Consider the following 26,685-nt stretch of genomic DNA (forward strand, 5'->3'; position numbering starts at 1 on the left):
ATATTTTCGCTATCTCACAACAGATGGCCCGACTTTCTATTCCATTTTTTGCTTTCAACGAAGGTATGAGATGGCGTCTGTACCGAACTTTCGTGCCACCGCACATCTGATTCGGTTATATAGGGCATTACCTCCTCCTCACTATATTCACCTCACTATATTTACCTTGGTCATGCCGATTGCCATTATTTCACTGTGGACTTATCGCAAAAAAACGAGCCGTCAGAACAGTCGGAGCGTTTGCTGCGACTGAGCCCCGTACAAACCCGTACATCTATTGCGCACGTGACCCTACTTCGTCCGTCGCCCTACTCTTACCGTAAGCCTATTGCGCCCGTAAACGTCGTAAAATTCTTATGCAATGTGTACGTCTTAAAAATTGCGCATAGCGCAATTACGAAGCCCCGTACGACGTTCCTTTCAAAAGTAACACAAACTACACTTCCCACTGATCAGTGATTTTGGAATTATCATTTTCACCTATTTATATTGATTTTACAAAAATCCAAAATGGCGGCCGACGGCCATTTTGTTAGGAGGTGGAAAGTACAACGGCTGCTTTACATTCGTTAGTACCTTTCAAACAAAAAAAATTCATGAAATTCGGTTAAATTTTACTCGAGATATTAACAAAAAACACCACCTTCACTGTACGGCCGAGTAGCCACATATAAGCTCACTCCAAGAGACCTAGCTCACGCTCCCGTAAACCGAATTTCATAAACTTTTTTTCCCTGATTGGTACGGTCAATACCTATCTAATAAATCAAAATCCATCTAAATCCGTTCAAATATGACTAACCTACAAGCAAAAACGGCTTGCCGCCCTGTACCTAGTTCACACCAAGGGGTCCAACTCACGAGTCGGTCATCCAATTTCCATAAACTTTTTTTTGTGGATAGGTATTGTAAATACCTTTCATTTGATGTATCACTTACAAGTGTAGCCTTTAAATGGCCAGAGAAATCTTTGGAAAACGTTAAAGCACTTATGGGGCCCCAGCTCTGGAGGGGTCGACCCAAAATCGCCCATCTTCGAACTTAGCCTCACTATTTCAACTACCTTTCAGGGAAAAAAAAAATTTTGAAATCGGATTTGATTTACTCAAGATATCGACGTGACAGACGGACAGACGGACAGACGGACAGACGGACAGACAAAATTTTTATTGCGGATTCGTTATCTATGAACATAGGCAAACACTTTGCCCTTACCGTCTGCTTCGAATTCCATCAATTACACACGGCATCGTAATCCTATAAGCCCCTTCGTACTTCGTACGGGGCTAAAAACATAGCGGCTATCGGTAACTCACAATGCATTTAAGTACGAATCGTACGAGCTTTCAACAGCCTCCGCTTTCGTATAAGTGTCTTAACCTTTCAGAACCTATGGAATAGAATGCGTATGACAACATTTTTGAAAAAAAAAATGAAACCCATGGCCCAGCTGTTATTAAAATGTAGATATGTCATAATGTGGGCCGTCGCAGCGCTATCTGTTATCGTTTCTCTGACTATTAACTGAGCTGTCTACAATTTTGTATTGTATTGTATTTGTCAAATTTCATTAAAACTTTGGTAGTAAACTACAGTCGGCTTGTAGAGGCGCCAAATTTTATTTGAGTACTTGATTCTTTGCTCTCTATTTTGTGGTGAAATAACCAGGGAAATGAAAAGCTGGTCCGCCTATGGCGAGATAGAAGGAACATCTGAATGACAGTTGGCTTTTATGGGAGAGAATGTGAGAGAATTTGTATGTAATTCTCTCACATTATCTTCTATAGGAGAATGATGTTTAGAAACTAAGAAGAAATGTAATAGAGTTTTCCCATATTTTAGTACATTCTGTCATAAAATTACTGCTGTCACTGCGCTTATTTTCATGTGAACCAACTTCACTGCTGTGACATTTCATAGGAATGAATCAATGTGAAGTTGTTTCATAAAAAAATAGTCCAGTAAGAATGAAGTACTATAAAAAATGTGGCGCCTCTACAGGCCAACCGACTTGGCGAATAGGAGCCAGCGGTTATTTACATGTTCCTTCTATCTCGCCACAGGCGTACCAACTTATCATTTCTCTGGACATAACTTCACTCTGTCAAATTTTCCACGAAATGTCATAACAGTGAAGTTGGTTTACAAGAAATGTAGCGCCAATATTAGAACTTGTACCAAAATCTATAAGAATATAATAATAAGAATTTTTAGTATTTTCTTTTTCTGTGTAGAACAGTCCATGTTCAGTTGTTCCTTCGGCTCTTTCAGCAGACAGCAGACGGTATACTCACCTTGAACAATGCAGTGAGTACCATGATGCTAAATCATAAAAACGTTGGACGTAAAATCGTAAAATGGGCTAACGTTAACGAAACAATATGAAACCTCAGATCAGTCTTCTTATTCTTCGCAGCAGTAATACAACTTTCAAAAATTTAAAAACAAATGACAATGATACACACAAGGTTCTGAAAGACATTTTTCTTTCAGAACCTTGGATATACATCCATAATGGCGGCTCTCACTCTACTACGTTTCTAGCGCATTTTGACAGTGTAGCATTCGTAGCGTTTCGGTAATGACAGAACGTACGTCGCGTATAGTGTACACGTAAAACGAAATACGATCATTCGCCATTATATTTTTTCTCGTCAAAGTGGAAAGCTGCGTTGTGTTACAAAAAATCTCGATTTAAAATAGAATTGCGTCCAAAAATAGCATAAATTCTTGTTCCAAACATTTACAGATATTCGAAGTGACAAAGATAGAATGAATTAGTGCGTGGTAAGTGGTTCAAATACGTTAAATATGATAAAAAGATTGTTTTTATGACGCGCCTCGCGTTTCCTCATACCATAAGAACTTGTTTGCTAAAGTTGATCTTCCAATAAAATGGCAAAGACGCTTTGCATTCAAGTTAAATTAAATCACCGATAACCGATAGTTATCCAGTTTAATAACATCGTCGAATCAAACAGTGTGTTTGTAATATTGTTATCGTCGAAAATGTAGATTATAGTAGTTCCGAGGTCAAAGTCCACTTTTCTCGTCGTAAAATGGTGGCCTTCTGTCATTTTTCTACGTTTTGTTTTGATAGTTTTAAAGTATAAATCGCTGAATCTACAGTTTTTTTTAATGTATTTTCGGATCGCATTGTTTTTCAGTTAATTTTTTTACATTTTGTTTTAAAACTTGATCAGCATTTCGTGTGATTTGCGTTCTACCTAGTGAGAAAATTACATTATACTTAGTCAACGGCAAGGTGAATGCAGCATCGGTATGATGATGGTTACTTCTTAATGAATTACTTCTTAGTGTATACAAATGCTATAGGGAACGTAGCGCGTCAATCAATAACTGAAAATTGTAAGCCAAGATCAGTAACCATTGGTTACGTAATTGATTTCATTGCTTTAAAAATAAGTTCCAGTTGATTTTTTTCTAAGTTTACGGTCTCGAACAACCAAATTTATGTCTTTCTGAGTCAGCAAATCTAAAAACTTCAAATATTTGTTGCGCACGGAAAGGTAAATATTTACGAAAGCAACAATCATTTGGAATTTCGATTGAACAACTGCGTCTTCAGCAGCAGTTAGAAGACAGATAATGAAAAGTTGAAATTTTTTCGTGTTGATCTCAGATGAAGGCTTACTCCTCGTACACATAGCGACGCGAAAGAGTCCTAATCCCAAATTTTTCTTTTGTATTCCAGCCAAGTTTGGCTGTAATACAAAAGAAAAATTCGGATTAAGCGTCTTTCGAGTCGCTATGTGTACGAGCAGTTAGAGAATAGTTACACGTTTCAGGTTTCTCTAAATTTATATACTTTATTGCATTGACTGTTGTGATGTATTCTGAATGATAGGGAAGTAAAATGAACATTGTTCAACAGTTCTTAGGGACCAAACTAAGTAATTCCTAGAGGGTAGATCCACTTGACTCACTCTCGTCAATGTAGTGAAGTATCGTACGAAATTGTCTGAAAGTACTATGTTAAGAGGACTTTTTTAGGTTAGTTTCGTGGTATGTTCAATTTTCAGCGAACTTTGTTCAGACCTAAAACTCGTAAACACCTTCTAACCATTCACCTCATTTATTTTTCACATTTTTCTTTTTACTCCACTCCCCGCGAATCCATTTTTTCGTTTTCCTTTCACTATTTTTTTGCCCAAAATCCGTTTTTTGTTAGATGAATGGTTCTGTGTCTTCGGTTTAAAAATGAGGCAAACCAATTAATGTCGGTTGCTGGCCGTGGCTACTGTATTGAAATACGATCAAAATTCGATAAATAAAAATGTTCAAAATAAATGTGCGTGTGAACTTTGTATATCAACATTATTTCATCACTGCTGAGAAGCTCACCGAGTAGAGCAGCCTCTTCTCAGATTCGATATTAAATCAATTTTGAGAATATTCAGTGAATTTCTAGGCTGATATGTTGGTCTGATCGGGTACGTTGGAAATAATAATGTAGACGACCTCATCGGAGTCATGTAGTACATTCTCTCTGGAATAAGTGTGTAAATATCTGCTTTTTAAGTATAGTTTCCACCCAACTAAAGTACTCAGTGAGAGGAAGCTGTCAAGTAAACAAAGCAAAAATTGAAAAAAAAATCAATTTTTTCTCTCACTTCTTTGGTAGGTGGAAACCAAGCCTTATGTTTGATTTCCATTTACACCGTTTTGCCTCCGTTGAGCGAATCCACGTCTCTCTTCTTTTGTTCAAAGAGTAAACGGAGTCTAAACGGCGTAAGTGGAAATCAAGCATTAGGCATGCTTAAGAGACAAGATCTGTTATCATTTGATGTGAATCGGGCAATAATTTATTCGATATTTTAAACATTAGGGGTCCACTCCATAAATCTTTTATCCAATCATTTAGTAAAGAAATCTCATTCTGCAAACGAATCTTAGTGACTAAAGTTTAGACGCTGACAATAAATCGACGGTAGTAACGTGAACCGCTCTAACTTTCCGTTGAACATATCGGTGGCTACAGAAGTAAATACTTTTTCAAGGTTTCATTTTGAGATAGTTCAACTTCAGGTCGATCTGGATTTTAGTTGGAATATGTGCAGCAAAAAGCTGTTGATATTGATTAAAATTATTACTAACGTCGATCTACCTTACGTCGCCGTGAGGCGATTAGTTAATTTTGCAGGATAGGTATATCACGAGCCTTAATATTGACTAGCTACTACTACTACTCTTACTAATAGTACCACTACTACTTTATAGAATTGTTAAAAAAATTTACTGAAAATTGTCCCCGCTTCTGTGCTATCCCCTTAAACAGCGTAAAAAAGAACTTTGTGATATGACTCTTAAGAGGTTCCGAGCCTACGCTGAAATTGTAGCCTACATTTCTGCGTTTCGAAATTTTTGATCGCTGATATCTTTTTACGAGAGCCCTTTTTGAAAAATGTACGACCACATTTTCGAGTAAAAATATGTCAGCTTTGAATAAAAAATAAAATTGTCTGTGAAAGTTCCATGTGCTTTGAGAAAAGTGTACCTTTGATGCAAATTTGGGGCATCGGTACAGTTTTCTCAAAGCACATGGAACTTTCACAGACAATTTTATTAGCCCCGTACGAAGTACTGGGGGCTTATAAGATTAATATGCCGTTTGTAACACGTCGAATTGGAAGCAGACAGTAAGGGCAAAGCATTTGGCTATGTTCATAGATGACGAATCAGCAATAAAAAAAATGTCCGTCCGTCCGTCCGTCCGTCCGTCCGTCCGTCCGTCCATCCGTCCGTCCGTCCGTCCGTCCGTCCGTCCGTCCGTCCGTCCGTCCGTGACCCCTCTAGCTTGAGTAAATCACAACCTTTTTTCAAAATTCTTTTTTTCCCCGACTGGTATCGACAAAAGTAAGGTCAAGTTCGAAAATGGGCATGGTAGGGTCGGCCCCTCCAGAGCTAGGGCCCTATAGGTGTTTTTCAGTCTTTGGACGATATCTACCGAAATACGCACGCAATAGCTGCTTGTGATATATCAAATGAAAGGTATTGACGAGTAGAACAAAGTTGCTGAACATTGTTTTTGGGTAAGATGCAACGTGGGCTTGTTGGGAGGGCTCAAAGGTCGTTACTCGGCCCTAAGTGTTTTTTGCACATAAATCGAGTAAATCTCATCCGATTTTGCTAGTTTAAGTTTTTTATGGAAGGTAATTGAATACAGAAAAGAACGTGACGAAAAAAGTTTCAAATTTGGGCCCTTGGACTAAGGCCGCAACTCGGCCCTAAGTGTTTTTTGCACATAAATCGAGTAAATTTCATCCGATTTTGCAAGTTTTTGTTTCATTTGAGAGATAATTGAATGCCGAATAGAATGATGGCAAAAAAAGTTTCAAATTTGGGTCCTTGGACTAAGGCCGCTACTCGGCCCTAAGTGTTTTTTGCACATAAATCGAGTAAATCTCATCCGATTTTGCTAGTTTTTGTTTCATTTGAGAGATAATTGAATGCCGAATAGAATGATGGCAAAAAAAGTTTCAAATGAGGGCCCTTGGACTAAGGCCGCTACTCGGCCCTAAGTATTTTTTGCACATAAATCGAGTAAATTTCATCCGATTTTGCTAGTTTTTGTTTCATTTGAGAGATAATTGAATGCCGAATAGAATGATGGCAAAAAAAGTTTCAAATTTGGGTCCATGGACTAAGGCCGCTACTCGGCCCTAAGTGTTTTTTGCACATAAATCGAGTAAATCTCATCCGATTTTGCTAGTTTTTGTTTCATTTGAGAGGTAATTGAATACCCAATAGAAAGTTGGCAAAAAATTTTGGGTTTCTAAAATAATGTCGTAAATTGTTGGTTTTATTTGAAAGGTACTTCGTACGGGCTTTCGTAATTGCGCTATGCGCAATTTTAAAAATGAGCAGTTTCAGTAAATTTGACAATGCCCAACTTGACTTGCATTTTGGTAACAGACGCATTAGAGGGTTGTAGACGTATTAGGGTTCCGGGCTTATTAGGGCTACGGACGTATTATGGTTGCGGACGAAATGGGATTACGGGTTGTACGGGGCTAAGTCGCAGCAAACGCTCCGACTGTTCTGATGCCTTGTTTTTTATTCAAAGCTGACATATTTTTACTCGAAAATGTGGTCGTACATTTTTCAAAAAGGGCTCTCGTAAAAAGATATCAGCGATCAAAAATTTCGAAACGCAGAAATGTGGGCTACAAAGGGCTACAATTTCAGCGAAGGCTCGGAACCTCTTAACAGCAAAGCACTGAAGACCACCTTCACTCTTGAAAACTACGAGTAAACCAAAACAATTTCCATTTCCTTCGTAACTGTAAACCATTTATTTATCTTCCGGGGAGCGCATACAACGAAAAACCATCACTGTCTGTTAATGTGATGTACAATTTTACAACCGTAGACAGATTTTGCAACAATGATAAGATATAAATATAAACGCTTTATTAATGAATACAGGCAAAACATGCAACAAATCAAATATGTGACTGGTTGTCGTTAGTTATCAGTTTATCAGGCATGTAGGTAGGATGGAAGAAGATGAAATTCGCAAACGTTTTAACATTCATTATAATGAAGAACCCACATAAATAAATGCAAAACCAGACTGTCGAAATCAATTTCTATTATAAATGAACAGCAACTTTGTAGTATTAAGTTCTCCTTCTTCTTGTTCTCTACGATTTCATCCGGTTTGTTTCTCTAGTTTCTGTTTTAGATTAAATCTTAACTAAAAATTTCCATTTTCAATTCAGTATTGCACGTACAGTATCTGTGAACACAGTTGTAGAAATTTAATTTACAGCGATTTCTTTAGCCTGTTCATACGTATGGTATCGATATATATCGAGAAGATTTTTTTAAAACATTTTTAAACTTTCAATCTTTCATCATTCTGTCCTCAGTAAATCTTTTTCCTAATAGAGTTGAACTCGAGGTGTGAAAGTTGGCGGTGCGCTGATCTGAATCAGTCCATATAGCCAGTTGAAATTACCATAAAATTACAAATTTTTTAGAAATAATCACAGCTTTGACATTCATATTATGATTGTATCGTAGAAAAGGGAAATTATCACCCTTGTAACTCTCTGGTTGTCCTTAAGCTACTGTTGCTGAGTCAGTACTTTCACTATGGGCCTTGATAATCACAAACTTCTCAGCATACTGTTCTGTGCAAACGGTCGTATCTTGCTGTCTCATTTTAACTGCTATAAGTTTGGTTTCATAGAGTTTCATCGTAATCTTTGAGCCATGAAGTTTTAAAACCGTTCCCACCCTAGTTACCAAACATACGAATGTTTTAGAGCTTTGCCATGTGAAAACAATAAGATGAATTGACATCACATGTAATGGTGGATTATTCTTTCACTGTAGGCTTACGTTCATCATCGTTTCTTCATATTCTTTATTTGTTGGTTTAAGATTAATCGGCCTTTGATAAAGGAAAACAAAAATAAAAAAATGGTTGCTCGTTACAGACAAAATAAACAAACGCTTTCGAACTATTAGATTTAATCTGTTCGAAAAACGAAGTTAAACGTCGACAAAATTCGTGTCCGTATTTATCTTGAATAATTGTATATCATCAACAACCCTATTATGGGGGAGTTACAGAGTCTGTTTCAATGACGATGAAAAGTTCAGCTTGAGAAGTTTAAAACAATTTTTGGTAATACTAAATTATCTGAGTTCTGAAATATTTACCGCATGATACCTATAGTTAGCAGGGTCAATGGTAAAGTATTGTACTGAAGCGTGCTAACAGCAGAGACGCCAGTGAAATTTTGTCTGGAATTTGTTCTAGCTCTCTTTCAGCTGGTCCATCAAAACTAAACTGTTGCCTTTATACGGTTTTACCATTACCAGTTGCGTGTATGGAACTATTTCACCATCAATATTTAACATATTAAAGAACTTTTGTTTGTATGAGTGGACCAGCTGAAGTAATTCATGTCTTAATTTCAGTGACGCCTGCTGAAGATACTCAAAGTAAATTTGTTCTGAGCCACCATCAAAGAAGCCATTTAATAAATATGATCTAAGCTATTTGAACTTAAATAAGAACGAATTAGTCGTGGTCCTCATATAATTGAACGAAGAGAAATCTCATATAATGTAATCTGTAATCGGGAGGTTCTGCGTATTATTGTGAATTATCGGCAATGAGAGGTAAGAGTCCCAATCAATAACCTGCCATCATCTAATGTCTTTTCGAAATCATACACAATTCGACTGGACTCACTTCAATCCTATAAAAACACCAAAGTTCAATGTCGGACTGATGGTTGACTAGGAACTGTAGGGCCATACTATGCAACAAACGAAACAAGCGAACTAACTAACATAAATTTTAATTTAATTAACAAATCACAAACAGATCGTCTTAACAAAAAATATCTCTAGAAACTGTGTCTACCCAATCGTCAACCCATCAAAACGGCTTTGACTGGTTGAAATGGAGACTCCAAAAAAGGATGAGGTGGTTTACTGTCGAAAACGATATGATGTCGTACGTAACGTTTCGGCATAGTTAGGAGATGTTGCTTGTTCGGTATGTCAGCGTCTATAGGAACAGCGACATAGGACTGCAATTTTCCGTGCTGAAACTTCGGGCGATTATGTTGTACGGGTAAACTGGTAGTTAATGGATTGCGTATGGAATAGGAATGAAAGGGTTTCTTTTCTTCCTTAAGTTGTTGTGGAGGCGGATTGCGTTTCTCCGGCACTTGTTCGCGATTATCAGTTTTTAACTGCATCGAGAACATTGGTTGTTGAATTTTTTCTGTTGATGGTTTGGCGAAAGAACTATCTGGATTTGAATTCTCTGATAGTTTTGACTTCTTTGGAGCAACATAAGCCTTTTGTGTGGTGCTGAAAAATAGTAAGCCTTTGCTTGGCGTCGTTGTGGTTGTTATCTTAGTAGGTGATGGTGATGGCTGTGATGGTGAATTATACGTTTTTTTCAGCGAGGGGGATAGGTACGGACGTTTTGACTCCTGAGCATTCGATTCTAATTTACTCTTGTATGGTTGACTTGCATCCAACAATGACTGAGACTTCTGAACAACATTTCCATATGAGTCAAATTTTTTGTCTTTTGTGTTTGACTCAATGTTTGTCAGTTTCTTCAAATCAAGATTAGGCTGGTTTTGTGTATATTTCAAAATTGAATCCTTCACTTTCATAGGATCGACAATATGCTTCACATTATGCATTGAAAAGTCAGAGAAATCTTCGATAAAGTCAGGCGTCTGTCGATGTGACTGAAATTGCTTGTTGTCGCAAGTTTTACAGTAGGTGTTCGAGCTACGCAATCCATGAGCTGTACTTGTCCGAGTCGGCTGTACTTTTTTACTGTGGAACATTGCTGCTGTAGGCATCAATAATTTCGATTTTTCTCCGTCAGTTTGTATGTATTCCACATCGTCCGATGGTTCCCTAGAAGCTGGAGTTTCAGTATTCACCATCGGCATCGGATCGGGCAAGGTCTCTGGATTAGTTTCAAATACTTGAGGGCCCGTATTATTGGCATTGAGATTTGGCTGATCGTCAAAATCGTTTGTGTCAAAGTCCGTATTGAAAACTGGAGTTTGTCGATTAGTTGGTTGTTTCGTTGGCACAGCTTTTCGGGGCTTTTCTGTGTGAAAGTACGTCCCAGCATCAATCTGTGGAAATTCTGGAAATTTAAACACAAAATTGAATCGATTTTTTGAGTCGCTATCCCATCCGTCGTATGGATGATGCGGCAAATGTTTGTGATATTTTGGCGCTCCAATGTTTTTGATGACAGTAATCGTCTTAACATGCGATCCTTCATTGGAACCGATATCGGTTGCTGAGTAACTGTAGCTTAGGTCACCGATGAGGAGACTCCTTTTGTCTTGAGTTTTCGATGCTGTTGAGTTAGCTTCGTCGGTCGGAGTAGTTATTGTCAGTCCGTTTGTGCAGGCTAATGTGTAGGCGAGCAATGTTATCTGCAATTGAACATTTAATAAAAATATTAGACCGAAGTTGACGAGGAAGTTGCATGTATTTCAAGCGAATATTTTAATCATTCAATTTTTGACTTCTGGTTGTTGGATGTCTATTGAAACTGGTCTGAATATAATTCGCATGAAACTGTTAGCCATAGGATTCTAAATTATCTTGAGTTAGTTAGGGGCCTTTCAAATAGTGCGCACGCTGTCTTGAAGGGAGGGTCAGACCAAAGCATGAACTCTGTAATTCTGAATTGTTTCCCATTGTTTGCGTGCAGGGGAAGTGGTTCTAAAAATTCTTTATGTCTTTATTAGCGTGCGCAATATTTGAATGGCGTCCTTTAAAGACATTATCAACGACAATATCTTCCGCAGAAGAGTGTGAAAGTCTTGTGAACTGTTTTTAAGTAAAAAACAATTGATTGCTCGAGAAGACATAAAGTTGAAACATCGCCACATTTCGTTTAAAGATTTAATTGCTTGATTGCCTTCTACAAAATTGTGACGATGAAGGTAAGACCATCCTTGGTAGACAATTTCTGTAAACTGGCGAACAAAATATGTAACACAAATCAATGAACGTAAATGGTGAATGTCAGGATCTGTTTCGTGATCAACGAAGTGATCTGTTTCGTGATCAACGAAGTTTCGTTTTAAAATAGTTCGAAATCTGACGAGATTTTCTCACAGCCAACCTTCATGGAACTTCATCTACCAATTCACTGAATCGAAAAGAATCCAAGATGCTCTATGAAAAGCTTGATAGATTTTAAACTATTTTGATTTGAAATTTTCGTAATTCACTGGGCAATCACAGTCTTAGGTATATGACACAGGTCTCTAGTTCTCCCGTAAATCAATGAGGAACTGATTTGCACGTGAAGTCTCTTCACTTACGATTGAAATTAAGAGCTTGTTATATGCGTATACGAAATGAAGAACTCAAATGGCAGATTACTATTATCATGTGGTCTCTGTAAATGGTCTCAAAGGCAAAATGCACAAATAAAAACTCACAAATAAAATCATATTCACTGTAGGATATTCTCCGGAAAATCAATTCGCAACTTTAAAACATCGAATAAAAAAAAAACAAAATAATTTATTTCAATATTTAGCAAAACAATATTAATTTCAAATTGATACTGAGTGTTTCGGTAGGTATAACTCTTACAATTCCATCAAATTGAATAAAATATCAATCGAAACGCTTTAGCTTTTATATATATTATTGGGACTTTCCCTGAAAATCACATTATTTAGAAGAAAATATTTTTTTTTTTAATTCATTAAACTGGTTAGTGCAAATCTACTCTGTGAATGATGAGACGACGAAGACGATTATTATTTATTTATTTTAAACGATGTATTTTTCTCCAAGCCAAAGATAATTCATACGATTGAATGTCTGCACTGAAAATGCAATGTATATCATCGCATCGGAAAAATGTTGATGAAAAATGTAAACGTGAAATAATTTATGGCTTAGGAAATTCTACAACCATACGTATCGTCACTTAGATTATTGGCTGGTTATTGACTTAGGATAAAGCAATAATGACGTCCACATTCATGGGAAAAGAGGTTCGACATATTCCCTGTTGTAAGTATAAGAATTTTTTGGAATGTGAGCGCAGCGAGGTCAAAATCTCTAAAAAATATATGGACGTCATCATTGCACCACAACTTAGCGTATTAACCTCATCATGTTGGAAATCGATAGTTTGGTTTTATCACTTGTATTAGCCAGGCTACGTAAACCACCAAATTGAATTGTCACTTTTAGTTACAGGGCCTGTTATTGGTAATGAAATACTGATAAAATTACCGAAATTCCTGACAAAATTACTGAAATTCTTGACAAAATTAGCGAAATTTCTGACAGGAATTTTCAATAATAGGCCCTGTTTAGTGTACATCGGGTGTCCAATAAATGATTTAGTAATTTCTAGTAATTTCTCAATTTAAAAAAAATTGTTTTCTACCATTCAATCCACAATAATAATCCGAAACAAATTGAAAAGCAATTTCTCTGTTCGATTCTAGGATGCAATAAACCAACCTGCCAGCGTCAAGTATATCCGACCATCAGAATAATTACTCAAGCGACAGGGACTGTCGAATAAGTATAGTTCGTTAATTTAAATAAAATTAAAAAGCATGAGCGTTATCATACGCTTACAAAACCTACCGTGGTCAGCGAATGCCTCCGATGTGCGTGGATTTTTCAGAGGTTTAGGGATTCCTGATGGTGGTGTTCATATTGTAGGTGGCGAAAATGGCGATGCATTCATTGCATTCAGGTATGTATCCAAATTTTCTTTTCTTTTTTTTTTTTGGTAAATTTATTTTTTTCCGAGAGTTAAATTGAAATTCGTTAAATTTTCTCAAGACATGTGCGGGCTTTGTGGGTGGATCTCCTTTAAGGTTAAACATTGTCGCTTTTTATTTAGATTTTATTTTGATTTAAATGTTCAACTTATCGTGTACTCATAATCTCGTCTCCTCAACTGCCCCCTTTATTTCTGTGATTTGATTATTTTTCTGCTTTATTTCGATGTTATGTTTCCTTTTGCATAATAAAACAATCAAGGTGTTTCATTGAAAATTATGAGACAAAAGCTTTAAAGGTCCCCTTTTGATAAAGTTAAACCGAAGGTATGGTTTCTTACATGGAAAAAATGACACCATGTCCCATGCTACTGCCTTTACGTTATCCCCCGAGTGTCATAATAATAAAGTCATAAAAACACAGACTTCGGAAATAAAACCGAAAAAGAAATGTGGTAAGAATGGTATATTGAGTCTGAAGTTTAGCAATTCCATTTGAATGGTGAAATTATGCAGATGAATGCTTTGAATATTGACCAGGTGCGAGGAAATCCATTTTTATTATGTTTAGGATAACGATTTCGATGTTATTATTGTTTACGAGAAATCTTCAGCAGTAGAATTATTTGGAAAATTGAAAAATCGAAAGAATTAAGACAAAATAACGTGAAAATCTGAAAAACCATTTTGCAATCAAGGAAAACGATTCCGTTAATAGACATTTAGTTAGATTAACCACCGGACTCGATATGAATTCAATTTGGGTACTTTTACGCTGGGGATTTTTAGCCTAGAGTCCTAGAATGCAATCTATCTACGAACAGAAAAATCAAGGGAATTCGATTGAAAAGACAGCATGTTAGGTCAATGTGTAATATTACTACTGACAGAGGGTTGTGTGAGGTAAACAAAAAACGTTTAAATCACTTGTACGCCGTAAAACTTACATTTTTGTAGGTAAGTACTATGTTCGGAAGTAAATTGCTCCCGTGTTTCAAGTGTGTGCGAAACACAAACCGATATTCTAAACCCAACTGCCCTTAATTTCCCATCCGTCCTCTTCTATTTCTCTTTTTATTTTGAATCCGTTACGTCGGCCGAACAACTCAATGAGCAAATACAATTTGTGAAAACCTTCGACCTTCAGAGAATTTATTGTTCTTGCTCCTTGTATAATGAGCGCAATTTAACTGAAATTGAGGTTTTGAGTGAAAAAAATTAAAGGGAAACGACTCCTGAAGCGGAGGTTCTTTGATTTTGTATGGAGCTGATGACAATGACTATGTTTTCCTTGTGATTTTGTATAGGAATGTCTATGTTCTAGGACATAGTTCGACATTCTTAGACGGTGACTCTATCATAGGTAGTTGTTTCCTCCTCGGGTCTCGGGTCACAATCACTAAATTACCGTGAACTGCTTTTAGGTGAGGTCAACGTTACCTTGCAATTCAAAGTCACCAAACGCACTCGTAGTATGTATCTTCGACTTTTTAACACTTTTATTAAGTGATCAAATGAAGTAGATGGTATGACGACATACAATGTAGCAATGATAGTAAAGTTTTAAAGTTTACAGCTTAGCAGAGATAAAGCTAAACAAGACGAGCAATTAATTTTTAATGCGTCGATCCTAACTGTAGCTGGTTACATTTAAAATCCTAGTTCATTATATCGATGCAATGTCGTATGCATTACCATATAATAAACGATCGTGAAGAGTAACGTAAATAATTGATTCAATTAAAAATATCGTCGCCTTAATTGCTTAATAGAGCGAAAAACACTTTTCATTTTCATATTTGGAAATCCAGTTGAATTTCTTCGTTTTGCTTCCATATGACTTAAAAGTGTATTGACCTTGATCTTGAGTGCGATTTATACGCACCGAACCTGCGTCTATATGAATAAACCGGCTAAATGTCTGCAACGAGCAATTAAATTAAAGAAATGGATTCTTAAGTTGTACGCATAATCGTTTCACATGTTAAAAAAATGAGAGAAGTTGAAGCAAAACTAGCTAGAAAACAAAAAAATCTTTGAAAATGACTGCAACATCTAGTCAACAAACCATTTATCCCGACCAACATTCCGTTCAACTAACATTGATCTCTATGTATATTTCGGATGAATGCAGAATCTAAGCTCGATAGTCAAAAATTCACCATGGAAACGCCGACAACATCTCACATCACCTTCGACGATTATAAGCATGTCTACGAACCAGCTGAAGACACCTTCTTCCTCATCGATGTCATTGAGTCCGAACTACCGCACATTAGAAAACGAAATCCATCGGTGTGCCTTGAAATCGGTACCGGCAGCGGTGTTGTGATCACAGCTCTGTCGAAAACGCTCCAATCGTCGGTCGTTTGTTTCGGGGTTGATATCAACGAACATGCGTGTCGTATATCCAAACAGACGTCTTTGAAAAATGCAACGAATGTGGAAATGTGCCGATCCGATCTGTTGGATGCATTTAAACGAAAATCTATTGACATTTTGCTATTCAATCCACCGTATGTTGTGACTGAAAATGAAGAGATTTCGAACAGAAATAGTGGTGTTGAGTTCAATGACAATATAATTAAATCGTGGGCTGGCGGTTTAAATGGACGACAAATTATGGACAAAGTGTTTGTGGAATTAGATAATTTGCTGGCAGTTGATGGTGTTGCCTATGTACTAGTCATTAAAGACAATAAGCCAGATGAAATAATCGAAGACTTAGTGAGACTGAAAATGAAAGCGGTTGCTATCGGTGATCGTAAAATTAGAGGCGAACATTTGTTCGTTTTGAAAATTGAAAGACAGTAAAGTGACATCAATCCGACAATTTTCTTTTTTTTATTTTTCAACTGTGCATACAGAAACGATCACACCAATAACAGTGCATCAATAGAGCTAAAGGTTCCATTCCTAAGATACAAACCGTGAGAGAAGAAAATGTTTCGCATAACCAAATAGTGAGTGAGAATAATGCATTCATCTGAATCCGGCTTCTGAAGTACTAGAATATGATTTAAATAAGCAAACATTAGAATGAACAGTCCCCCGCAGCTTCATGTTCCCTTTTATTCCAGTGAAACGATTTTTTAAGGTGTGAGAAAAATTTTGTCGTAGAATCCTCAGCTACAACAGAAGTGGATTATTTCCCGTTAACCGGTACCTGTCGGAGATTCTAAAAATTCAATAATCGTCTAGGAACGAAAGGTTTTTTTTTTGGCTGTTGTAGCCAATCCAATTACAAAAAAAACTAGGGAAAATTGGTATTACGCTCATTTATCGTCGGTCGCTTGTGATAACTTCTTTCGTACACATTGTAGATCACATAATTCAAAGGAAGTTTAGTGATTGATCACAGATTGACTTCAGATTTTTCGTAGTCTGAATATTCATCGACTTTAACTATTTGGCAGAAACGATTGCGAGAGTTAGAAAAGAGTTGTCTATATCGACTTTGTTTGCAAACATTTTATTTAGCCTCTATATCCTTACACACACCGAATTTTGAAAACCGACACATTTTCTGTTTTGTGGTTTACTGATTTTTTGTTAATTTTGCATGTATTTTTGTATGGAGAAATGAAAAACTCGAGCAAAACACGGAAACATAAAATGTGTCAGTTTTCAAAATTCCGTGTGTGCTTATAATCTTTTAAAACCTCGGAAGCGTAATATACCAAGAGAACCCCTGAGTTTTTCCGTTCTTCATCGGCTCACAGACTAAGACTTGTGTAGAATTATAGTGTTCGGCACGGTACAACTTAATTGTTGTAACACCTATGTATATGTCTTATGTTTCGTCAGATGGGTCCTACACTAAGGTAGACCTAGCATATATTTCAATGGGATTCAAATTGGTATATCAAAATGAAGATATTGTTTTCGTATAGTAAGTATAAGTGACGCAAATTTAGTATAAAATTCGATAAAATTAAAAATAAAATGTTTCTTAAGACAACATTTTACACCAATTTGATTTGTCTACGTAAAAAGTCAATTGTCTGAGATTATATCCCAGACATATCTTCATTAGGGTACTAAAAATACGAAAATTTCTATTGATCGGAAAAGCTCATGGGTCTCAGTGCATAAGAGGAAAATTTAAACATCGACTTGTGGGTTAGCACACTAGAAATAGATTTTTTAAATTGGAAATTTGGGGGGTATGAATGTCAGTGCTAATCTGACCATTTCTGTTAAAAAATAAAATTTAAATCGAGGTAAGTATCTTAGACATGCAGGTGAATGTTACGCTCCGAATCTCTGATCTTCAGACCGTAACAGTTCTTTGCAACCGTTTAATGATGTGATTGTGGTGATTCCAATTTAACAGATATAGATAAGAAAGCATACAATTCTTTCAACTGGAAATCGTTAGGTCAATTAAAGTAAGACCGCTTAAAAAAGTCTACGCAACAAATTCATAAAATTAACGATTAAAAGTCCATTTTATGAAGCCATTTGAACTTAATCTGTTACAGACGGCAAGCATATGACCAGAATTTTTATCGGGGCTATTACTTCCATAGATCAAAGTATTTTTAATCTGTTGGTTTCAAATCTTGTACTTCAATTTTTTTAACATGCATTTTACTATATGAAGGACCACATTAGCCAGAGCTAATTTTTGTCGCCATTATCGATAACAGATAAATAGCCGTATATGACAGGAGACAAAATATTTAAATGGAAAAGATAGTAAGCTGTAAAATGTAATAATATATTACGTCATTTCTTGTAAGTTTGTTGTTTTGACAAGAGTGAGCTTTGTGGAACGAGCCGTAGGCGAGTGGAGTAATCACACTAGAAAACAATAAGTTACAAGCAATAACGTAAGTTATATTTACATGCTTGTGTACAGTAAGTGCCTTTTCACTGTCACAAATAGTGGCGATAAGTGCACTTCACCGTGTAGAGAAAGTTTTGCGACTTAAGTTTTTGTCTGGCCCAGTCTTAACAGTCATAAATGAAACCGTATCTACAACAGTTATTAGTGGTTAATCGCCCTAAGATTCCTTGTGTATGGAAAATATCGAACGTAATTTCTCAACATTATGAGGTAATTCCTGATACACGTTAGGGTTCATTTACAAAGTACGCTCACTCATTAGGGGTAAGCCGGTCAGAAGAACACATGCTTTTCATACATTTTCAAAAATTTGTTACGACATTTTTTTATGCGATTGGTAAATTGGTCTAAAACTCGATATTTTCCGCGTACGCGAACTTTGTGAATGTTCCCATCCTTTTCTTTCTTCAGTGATGGTACTTTACGCATCTATGGGATAAGAATGGAGACAATTAGCCGAAGTTTATGTGAATTTTACCAATCCGAGGCGAGAATATGGTCGCCAAGAACTTAAGAAACCATTTCCACAATTTTTCCCAGTAACAAGTGAAGTATTTCACTGGAAAAATTGAGGTAAAGTTTCGTCTGTTGTTAACAAAACTTTGAGTAAACTACATTTCTGCGGGACGAATGGAAAATTCACTATCTCTGTGATCGATAGTCCGAGTCAGTAATTTCATCTGTTTATTTGTCGGTATCGATTCGAGTCTAAAATAATACATTTCTAACATTGTGAACCGAATTTTTCACTCAACATTTTCCTCGATTGTATCTTTGATTGGACCTTCATTTAATGTCTCGATGATCCATAGAGGTAATTTAGTTCAACGAAGTCTAGTCTAAATACCAGTTTCCATTTTTATGAGTTTTATTTCACTTTCCCGTTTATGTGTTGGCATTAAAGGCCACGAAATATATAAAAGTTTTACGTAACAAGGAATTATGTTGTGAGTAAGGGTTCCTTATGATGAGTAATTCGGAATGTAAGCGAACAAGAGGTGTAAATCAAACATGTTTTAGAAATTTATCGATTTATTCATGAACCTTTCTGATAATGTTGCGACTGGAAATGGGACTCTGACCCATAGTCGTCATGTAAAATCTCTATCTTACTAGAACTGGCAGTATGATTTCGTTTTATAGCAAATCTATAGCTTTAGTACAGCTGCTTTACGCATCAAGCCCCCGGAAAATTACAAGTTACTTCATTGACATGAGCGTTAAATCTATTTTCCCAAGGCTGAGTGGGTAATATAGTTATTTACGTATCGATTGAGTAGGCCGAAAGAGTTACGTATTAAGTTTTGTATGCTTGCTAAGAGGACCGAAAGTAAAGAAATGTCAATTCAAGGGGCGAAAGCGAAAGCTTTCACCCCGCGAATTGACAGCTTTACTTTCGGTCCTCTTATCAAGCATACAAAATATTATGCATCTGTGTCTAAATGTGTATTTTGACGAGTTGGTAACTGTGATTCTATAGGTGCATATCATTTCTTATACGTCGATGCAAAGATAAACATAAACTCCCTCTCCGAGCTGATGCATAATGTTAGTCTTACAACACGAGAGACATATAATAATTATTTATCTGACAAGGGAGAAAAAGCTGCAAAGTCCAGTTGTGGAGCCGTGGTCAACAATCATACGAAAACGTGACTTTCCTTTTGTGTACCGAATTCTGTAATATATTTCCCAAAACAAATCTCTTGTTTTCCATAGTAATAGGTTTGTTCCAATTAACTGTAAACCCGAACTTTGACAACACGAACGAAAACGATGTCATCCACAGAGACGAACATATAATAACCTAATTTTCAAATAATTTCTCTGACATTTTGAAATGACGTTGAAACAGGCCTATGTAATAAGCCATTTTCGACTCTAGCAACCCTACAATATGTAATAGTAATACAAGACTAAGGATAAAAATATGAAAAGTAGAGTTTTCGTGTGAATTTTGTTGATCCGAGGCAAAGCCGAGGTCAATAAACACATGTAAACGAGCCATTTCCTGAGTTATGTAATGGATTTCACATGCATGCATGCTTTCGTCGAAAGTAGTGCTCGAAACATGAAAAGTACGGTTTCCGACGCATGTAGCATGTAAAATAACTTACGTAATTGTTTCGGCTGCAATACATAGTCCTTTCACCTGTTTTCCAACTGATAAGCTTATACGTACAAAAGTTCTAATACATCTTTAAACGGTTTACGCACTACCACGCGCGTGCGTGTGACTGTTTCACCCGATGAAGACTTATTAGCCCTTTTGTTTGTATGAGTGTATTATTTGAAAAACAGCTAAAACAAAATTTGTCACTTATTTCAATGATGTCGACTGTAATAACTGTTGGAGTAATAACTGTTTAATCTTGCCGTTGTTAAAGATTTATTTTTCACTTCTGAAGTTTAAAAAAAACATAGCTAACGCCGACCCGTACGAAACACCTATTCGTATCAAAAGCCTTTAATGTGAAACTCTTTATTTCTCTTACTTCATAGTCTTCTCTACTGAAAAGATATTCGCCCTTTAAAATCACTTACGTTATCCACTCTTTGCCTTGTTATCATATACAATTAAATTGCCGGAGGCAATATAGACAGCCCCGTACGAAGTCAAATTTCATAAATTCCTATTTAAACAGCTATATACCGCTATATTTACCTATATTTCACTGTAAATAAACATTTCACAGAGGAATATGCTATTATATAGCTCTATATGCCTGTATATAGCTCAATATAGCTGTATATAGGTATATATAGATGTCCATATATGGAATCCCTGAAACCCCTCACACTTAACACATTATTTCCATGTTAACAGAAACTCTCTAAGCATCATTTTTCCCACTTTATATCACTTTTAATAAAATCCAATATGGCCGCCGGCAGCCATTTTGTTAGGAAACCGAAAATAGTACCGACGCTTTACATTCGTTAATACCTTTCAAACAAAAAAAAATTCATGAAATTCGGTCAAAATTTACTCGAGATATTGACAAAATACTCCACGTTCACTGTACGGCCGAGTAGCCAGATAAGAGCTCACTCCAAGAGACCTAGCTCACGCTCCGGAGAACATAATTTCATAAACTTTTTTTTCCCTGATTGGTGCGGTCAATACCTATCTAATAAAGCTAAAACGAACGAAATATGTTCAAATTTGGCCGACCTACAAGCAAAAACTGCTTGCCGCCCTGTGCCTGTTTCACACCAAGGGGTCTAACTCACAAGTCGGTCATCCGATTTCCATAAACTTTTTTTTTGTCCATCGGTATTGTAAATATCTTTCATTCGATGTATCATTTACGAGTATAGCGTTTAAATGTCCGGAGATATCTTCGAAAAACCGTAAAGCACTTATTGGGCCCCAGCTCAGGAGGGGTCGATCCAAAATCACTCATCTTCGAACTTAGCCTGTCTTTTGACATTACCAAACGGGGAAAAAAAAGAATTTTCAAAATCGGATGCGTTTTACTCAAGTTATCGTGCAGACAGACAGACGGACGGACGGACGGACAGACGGACATTTTTTTTCTTGCTGATTTGGCATCTCTGGACAACCACAATAGGTTTCCCCTTACTCAGGGAGTCCAATTCGACGTGTTACAAACGTATGCGTAAACCTATAAGACCCCAGTACTTCGTACGGGTCTAAAAATCCTCACAGAACATACTAGACGTGGTAATGTCTTATTACGACCGTATATTAGGGTTCGACTGTTAAATATATCTGCCGCTGTATTTAAACATGTAAATGGCATGCATGCTAATTACACATGTTACACGTTGGTTCGCCGATTCGCATCATAAATAAGATTATTCTGGGGTTTAAACGTATTGAATGTTATATGAAGTATTAGTTAGTCAAAAATTAAAATTTTATTAGAAACGATGGCTGCAAGTCGTTAGAAATAGAAATTTAATCATTCGTCAAACTATAAGCTTCTCAATAGACTCAATGTGTGAAGAATTTACTTGTGGAAATGTTTTAAAAAGTAACATTGGCTCAAATACATAGCCGACGTACCATCTTTAACGTATAAGTTGGTTGACATAGACAGTTATTTATCAAATAAAATATTCAATTGTTCGTTGACTGTCTTTTAGGGTGCAACAGACGTATTTTATTTTGCACAAGAACCTCCATTTCCCTCATTTTTCCATTAAATAATTATTTAATTATAATGTAACAATTTAATCAGTGTTTGGGGCGAATTGCGCTATGTAAGGGAAGAGTTAGCAGAACATCATCGATTATTAGTCATTTCTATGAAATCAGTTTGGAACAATTAGCAGTAGCGCTTGAACATCGGGTATGAGAGCCTTTAGAGAGCTACCTCGATAATTGTAAACGAAAAGAGCTGCCGAAAAGTGTCTCGAAACACAAAGTATAGATGATTATACTCAAACGAAAGTGACCCGAATTCGCGAAAAAAATCTCCCAAGCCACCCTTTAAAATTTTTAGTCGACCCAAAAAAAAAATTGTACACACACAGCTCGAAAGACTCTTTTCATGGGCAGTTAGATACTGTCTCAGTCTCTAATATTTAACCTGCTAAGAATCTCAGAGCGTTGAAACCTTGTAAAACGAAGCATGTTATCATAAGATTGATCAATTTTTAGCAGAAGAATTTGTTTTAAATTATTGGTCTTCAAAACTATATTTACTATACATTCCTTCTATCAATACTGTTGAAGATCTATGTGCTACATCATCCCGTACATTAGCTTTCTCATATGAGAAGAGAATATGTCAAAGCCAGGTTCATTTAACTCCGGAAGTAGATTATGCAGTGCGTAGACTTTAACACATTACAAATAATCCACACGTACGATAATTAAATTATTCTTCCTTATTTACAGCACCGATGAAGATGCTCGTCAGGCGATGATGCTGAATGGATCTAAACTCAAGGAAACTCAAGTTCATCTGCTATTATCGTCGAGAGCTGAAATGCAAAAAGTCATCGAAACAGCAAGGCAGCAAACCATGTCTTTCATGAATTTTTCAGCCCAACAGCCTACCATCACACCAACACCGTCTCTGCCGGTGATGGCACCGCAAATTACCATACCTACGATACAGACACAACCGTCATTGCTAAATGGGGCCAATGCTGTTGTTGGTCTTATGGATCCGCAACTAGTAACAGCTAAGCCACAACCTCCAGTCATTACATCCAGTTCGCTGTCTGGTATCCTAGCACAACAGATGCTTCAGCAACACCAAATTCAGTTGATTCGCCAACAGCAAAATATGCCAGTTTTAACGTCGACATCTGTACGCCACGACTCGTACAAAACAATGAATCAGTACAATTCCATGGGTCATCAATACGGCGAGAATTCAATGGATAGTGGCAAGAACTTGCAGGGAAACGATTCGAAAAGAAGTAGGAATTCACGCTCTCGCTCACGGTCTCGTGATCGTCGTGACAGAAGGCGTTCAAGGTCTAGAGAGCGCAGTCGTCGTTACAGAGATAGATCTCGTAGTCGCGAGCGTAGACGTCGTAGTCGTAGAAGTCCTAGTTCAGATCGGCGAAGTCGTAGTCGTGAAAGAGAACGCAACAGTCGGGATAGTGGCCGAAAGGGACGCTCTTACGACAAAGATGTGAGATCGTCTTTGGACCGGAATAAAAGTGTCGATGAAAGCAATTCAAATTTGAACAGTTCGATTGAGAATAATGTAAATACGCCAATGAATGCCATCGACCAACACAAACCATTCAATTATTCGGATGGTGGCGCCCCTAATAACAACTTCAACAATGTACTAAATGATGGATCGAATGTACCGTTCAACAATTTCAATACTCAGCCGCGTAACGATTTCCCTACAAAAGGCATGAACGATTTTGATCCGACAATGGCACTGGTACCATTTTCCAATAATTCGATGAGCATTGGAAGCTGCATTCGAATAACCAATATGAACAATCGTACACACTATGCAGCTATCCGTAAGTTCTTTTATGGCTTGCAAATACCCAACGATGGCATCAAACTGTTGAATGACGAAAATGGTAAGCGAACAAACGATGTGGTCATCCGATTCGCTCGGCCAGATATTGCTAGGGACGCTCTGGCTTTGGATGGCAAACTGTTGAACGGCAACACCGTTCGAATCACATCAATTACTGACGGCGAATATGAAAACGAAGTAGATTCGTTTCAGCCGCCACGCAAGAACGCCAGTCGATTTGGTAGTAGGTATGACGATCGAAATTACAGTGGAGATCGAGGTGGGTCGGAAGAGAATAACAGAGACGGTGGCGGCCACAGACGAAATAATCGAGATTATTACGATCGAGGATTCCAAAGTCGAGGAAGTCGATTCAATGATGATACCGATGGCCGAGGAAACCAGGCCAATGACAGTCGAGATCGTCACGGAGACGATGACGATGTAATGTTGATCAGTGATTCGAACGACGGTGAAGCATTGCCCGTTGGTCTGACGTTATTGATTGAAGATTTGCCACCGTTTGCTAAGGAACAGGATATCATCAAAATGTTTTCCGATTTTACCCTCATGGACATCATGCTTACGAAGGTGAACAAAGCATTCCTGGCCTATGTCAAATTTCACAATCAGACTGACGCTGAGGCGGCCTTGAAACAGACACATTTGCATCGCATTGATTTCAAGACTGTCTTCGTATCGCCATGCTCCGACGAGACGTACGAGAGGGCGAAACAAGAATATGACGGCATTGGCGACGCGTGTGGCAAACCAGAGGTAAATTTATTGCACACAGCAAATCAAAAGGATTTTTTAAATTAATTTTCTCTCTGTCTTTTCAGGTTAATACAGCCGACGAGCCAACCAAATCCGGCCGAGATGATCCACGTCAGAATTCACCAGAAGGTGATAACGAAGTGGATCAATTCGGGAGAAGTATTCGAAACCGGAAATTCGTCCAACAACACACGCAACAGCAACCATCCGCATCCGATAATAAATCACAGATACCGAGTTTGTTCAACTTAACGTTCGATCCACCGTTTATGGCAAATCAACAGCCTGTTCCCGCCGATCCGCGACTCCGACGACAGTTTGATCAAAATAATTCACAGTCACCCGACTCGCAATTGTCACCCAATCAACAGTCGAAGGCATTCAATCCATTTAATCAGCAAGGTCGCATCGATCCGCGACTCCAAAGAAACTCTTCGTTACCATTGCCAAATCTTACCAATAACACCAACACCAAAGTGATATTCATAGGAAATGTCGAATACAACACGACCGAAGGTGATATTGTGGGCTTCTTCGCCGACATCGGACCACCACCGGAAGGAGTGTTTTTCGTTAAAAATGCTCGTGGCCAACCGTGCGGCGATTGCTACGTGAAATTCAGAAGTGCGGATGATGCGACAAGAGCTCTGATCAAAAATCGTTTTCGATTTCGATCGCGCGTCATTCGGGTTACATTGGCTGAAGAAGCAGAAGCTGAGAAATTGCTTGGATTCAGTTTGAGCGATGGCGGTGACGAGAAGATTAACATGAACGATATTGCCAATGATATCAATAGCAAAGGAAATGCAACCGATGAACTTGCGTCTGAAACTCGGTCCGAGCAGAACGACAAAAATGACAATGAAATGGACATGGATGGCCAAAATGCTGAGCGTGATGGTGACAATGATCAAAACGGTGATGATGATAACAGTGGTGGTGGAAGTCAGTTTTCTAGAGACGACCCGCGAATGATGTACAATAATTCTCCGTATGCACGCGGCGGTAATATTGGTGATCGAGCTGGAAACATGATGAACATGGGTAACAATAATTTCCGCGGTGGTCGAGGAGGAGGAGGAGGATCAGATAGTCGTGGCATGCGTGGTAATAACTACAATCGAAATAACAATAGTAATAATAACAGCAACAGCAGCAACAACAGTAACAACAACAGTAACAACAACAATAACCAACGAAACTTGGAGGGATGCATTGTCGGTTTAAGTAATGTTCCGTTCGCGGCTACGCCTCGTGATATTGCCGACTTTTTCGGTGAATACAATCTAACACCGAATGACATCATTCGGCGGTACAACGACGATGGTAGTCTGACGGGCGAGGCAAGAGTCAGATTCTTAACACCAATGGATGCGTCGAAAGCAATTGATCGTCATCAAAGAGAGAGAATTGGAAACAGAGTTATCCATTTGCGACTCGTTACGTGAACATAACGATTGTGTGGGTCTCATAAGTTTTAAGTGTACAAATTTCCTATGCTCTTTATCGAACTTTTGAATAAATGAGGACTGATATAAAATCGCTTGTTTGTCTGCTATTTGCTTCACGAGAAGATTGTGTTCGACAGGAGTATTGGCTGGTGTTTAGATCACTGTAAAGGTACGTATTGGTCTGATCTTTTGCACGAGAGATACAGCGATAGAGAGGTCGAACGTTTAGGAAATCTTATGACTTGAGATGACTGAGATGACTGAGATCTTATGACTCATCTCAGCTCAACTCTGCATGACCTCAGCTTTCTTGACTTTCGGGAATTTTTCCAAAAGCT

The 26,685-nt window shown here is 37.6% G+C and overlaps 2 protein-coding genes across 3 annotated transcripts; one reads left to right on the top strand and one right to left on the bottom strand.

The window, feature by feature from the left end:
• The first annotated feature begins 2,598 nt into the window (after positions 1-2,598).
• Positions 2,599-26,431, top strand: LOC119066043 (methyltransferase N6AMT1-like). 2 transcript variants are annotated; one of them, XM_037168270.1, is made up of 4 exons: positions 2,599-2,787; positions 13,014-13,270; positions 23,021-24,896; positions 24,962-26,431. In XM_037168270.1, exons 2-4 carry the CDS (start codon positions 13,128-13,130, stop codon positions 26,342-26,344), a joined length of 3,402 nt encoding a protein of 1,133 aa, XP_037024165.1. In that variant the 5' UTR covers positions 2,599-2,787; positions 13,014-13,127; the 3' UTR covers positions 26,345-26,431. The 2 variants fall into 2 exon arrangements, with proteins under 2 accessions (XP_037024165.1, XP_037024172.1); XM_037168277.1 differs by lacking the exons at positions 2,599-2,787; positions 23,021-24,896; positions 24,962-26,431 and adding an exon at positions 15,433-16,131 and having other exon boundaries at positions 13,113-13,270.
• Positions 9,326-12,163, bottom strand: LOC119066060. The gene is made up of 2 exons (XM_037168289.1): positions 11,985-12,163; positions 9,326-10,964 (listed from the first exon to the last, which is right to left on the bottom strand). The coding sequence occupies exons 1-2, from the start codon at positions 11,994-11,996 to the stop codon at positions 9,414-9,416; spliced, it is 1,563 nt and encodes a 520-aa protein (XP_037024184.1). The 5' UTR covers positions 11,997-12,163; the 3' UTR covers positions 9,326-9,413.
• Positions 26,432-26,685: the final 254 nt, after the last annotated feature.

The sequence above is a fragment of the Bradysia coprophila genome, chromosome II, assembly GCF_014529535.1.
Source record: "Bradysia coprophila strain Holo2 chromosome II, BU_Bcop_v1, whole genome shotgun sequence".
Classification (NCBI taxonomy): Eukaryota; Metazoa; Arthropoda; class Insecta; order Diptera; family Sciaridae; genus Bradysia; species Bradysia coprophila.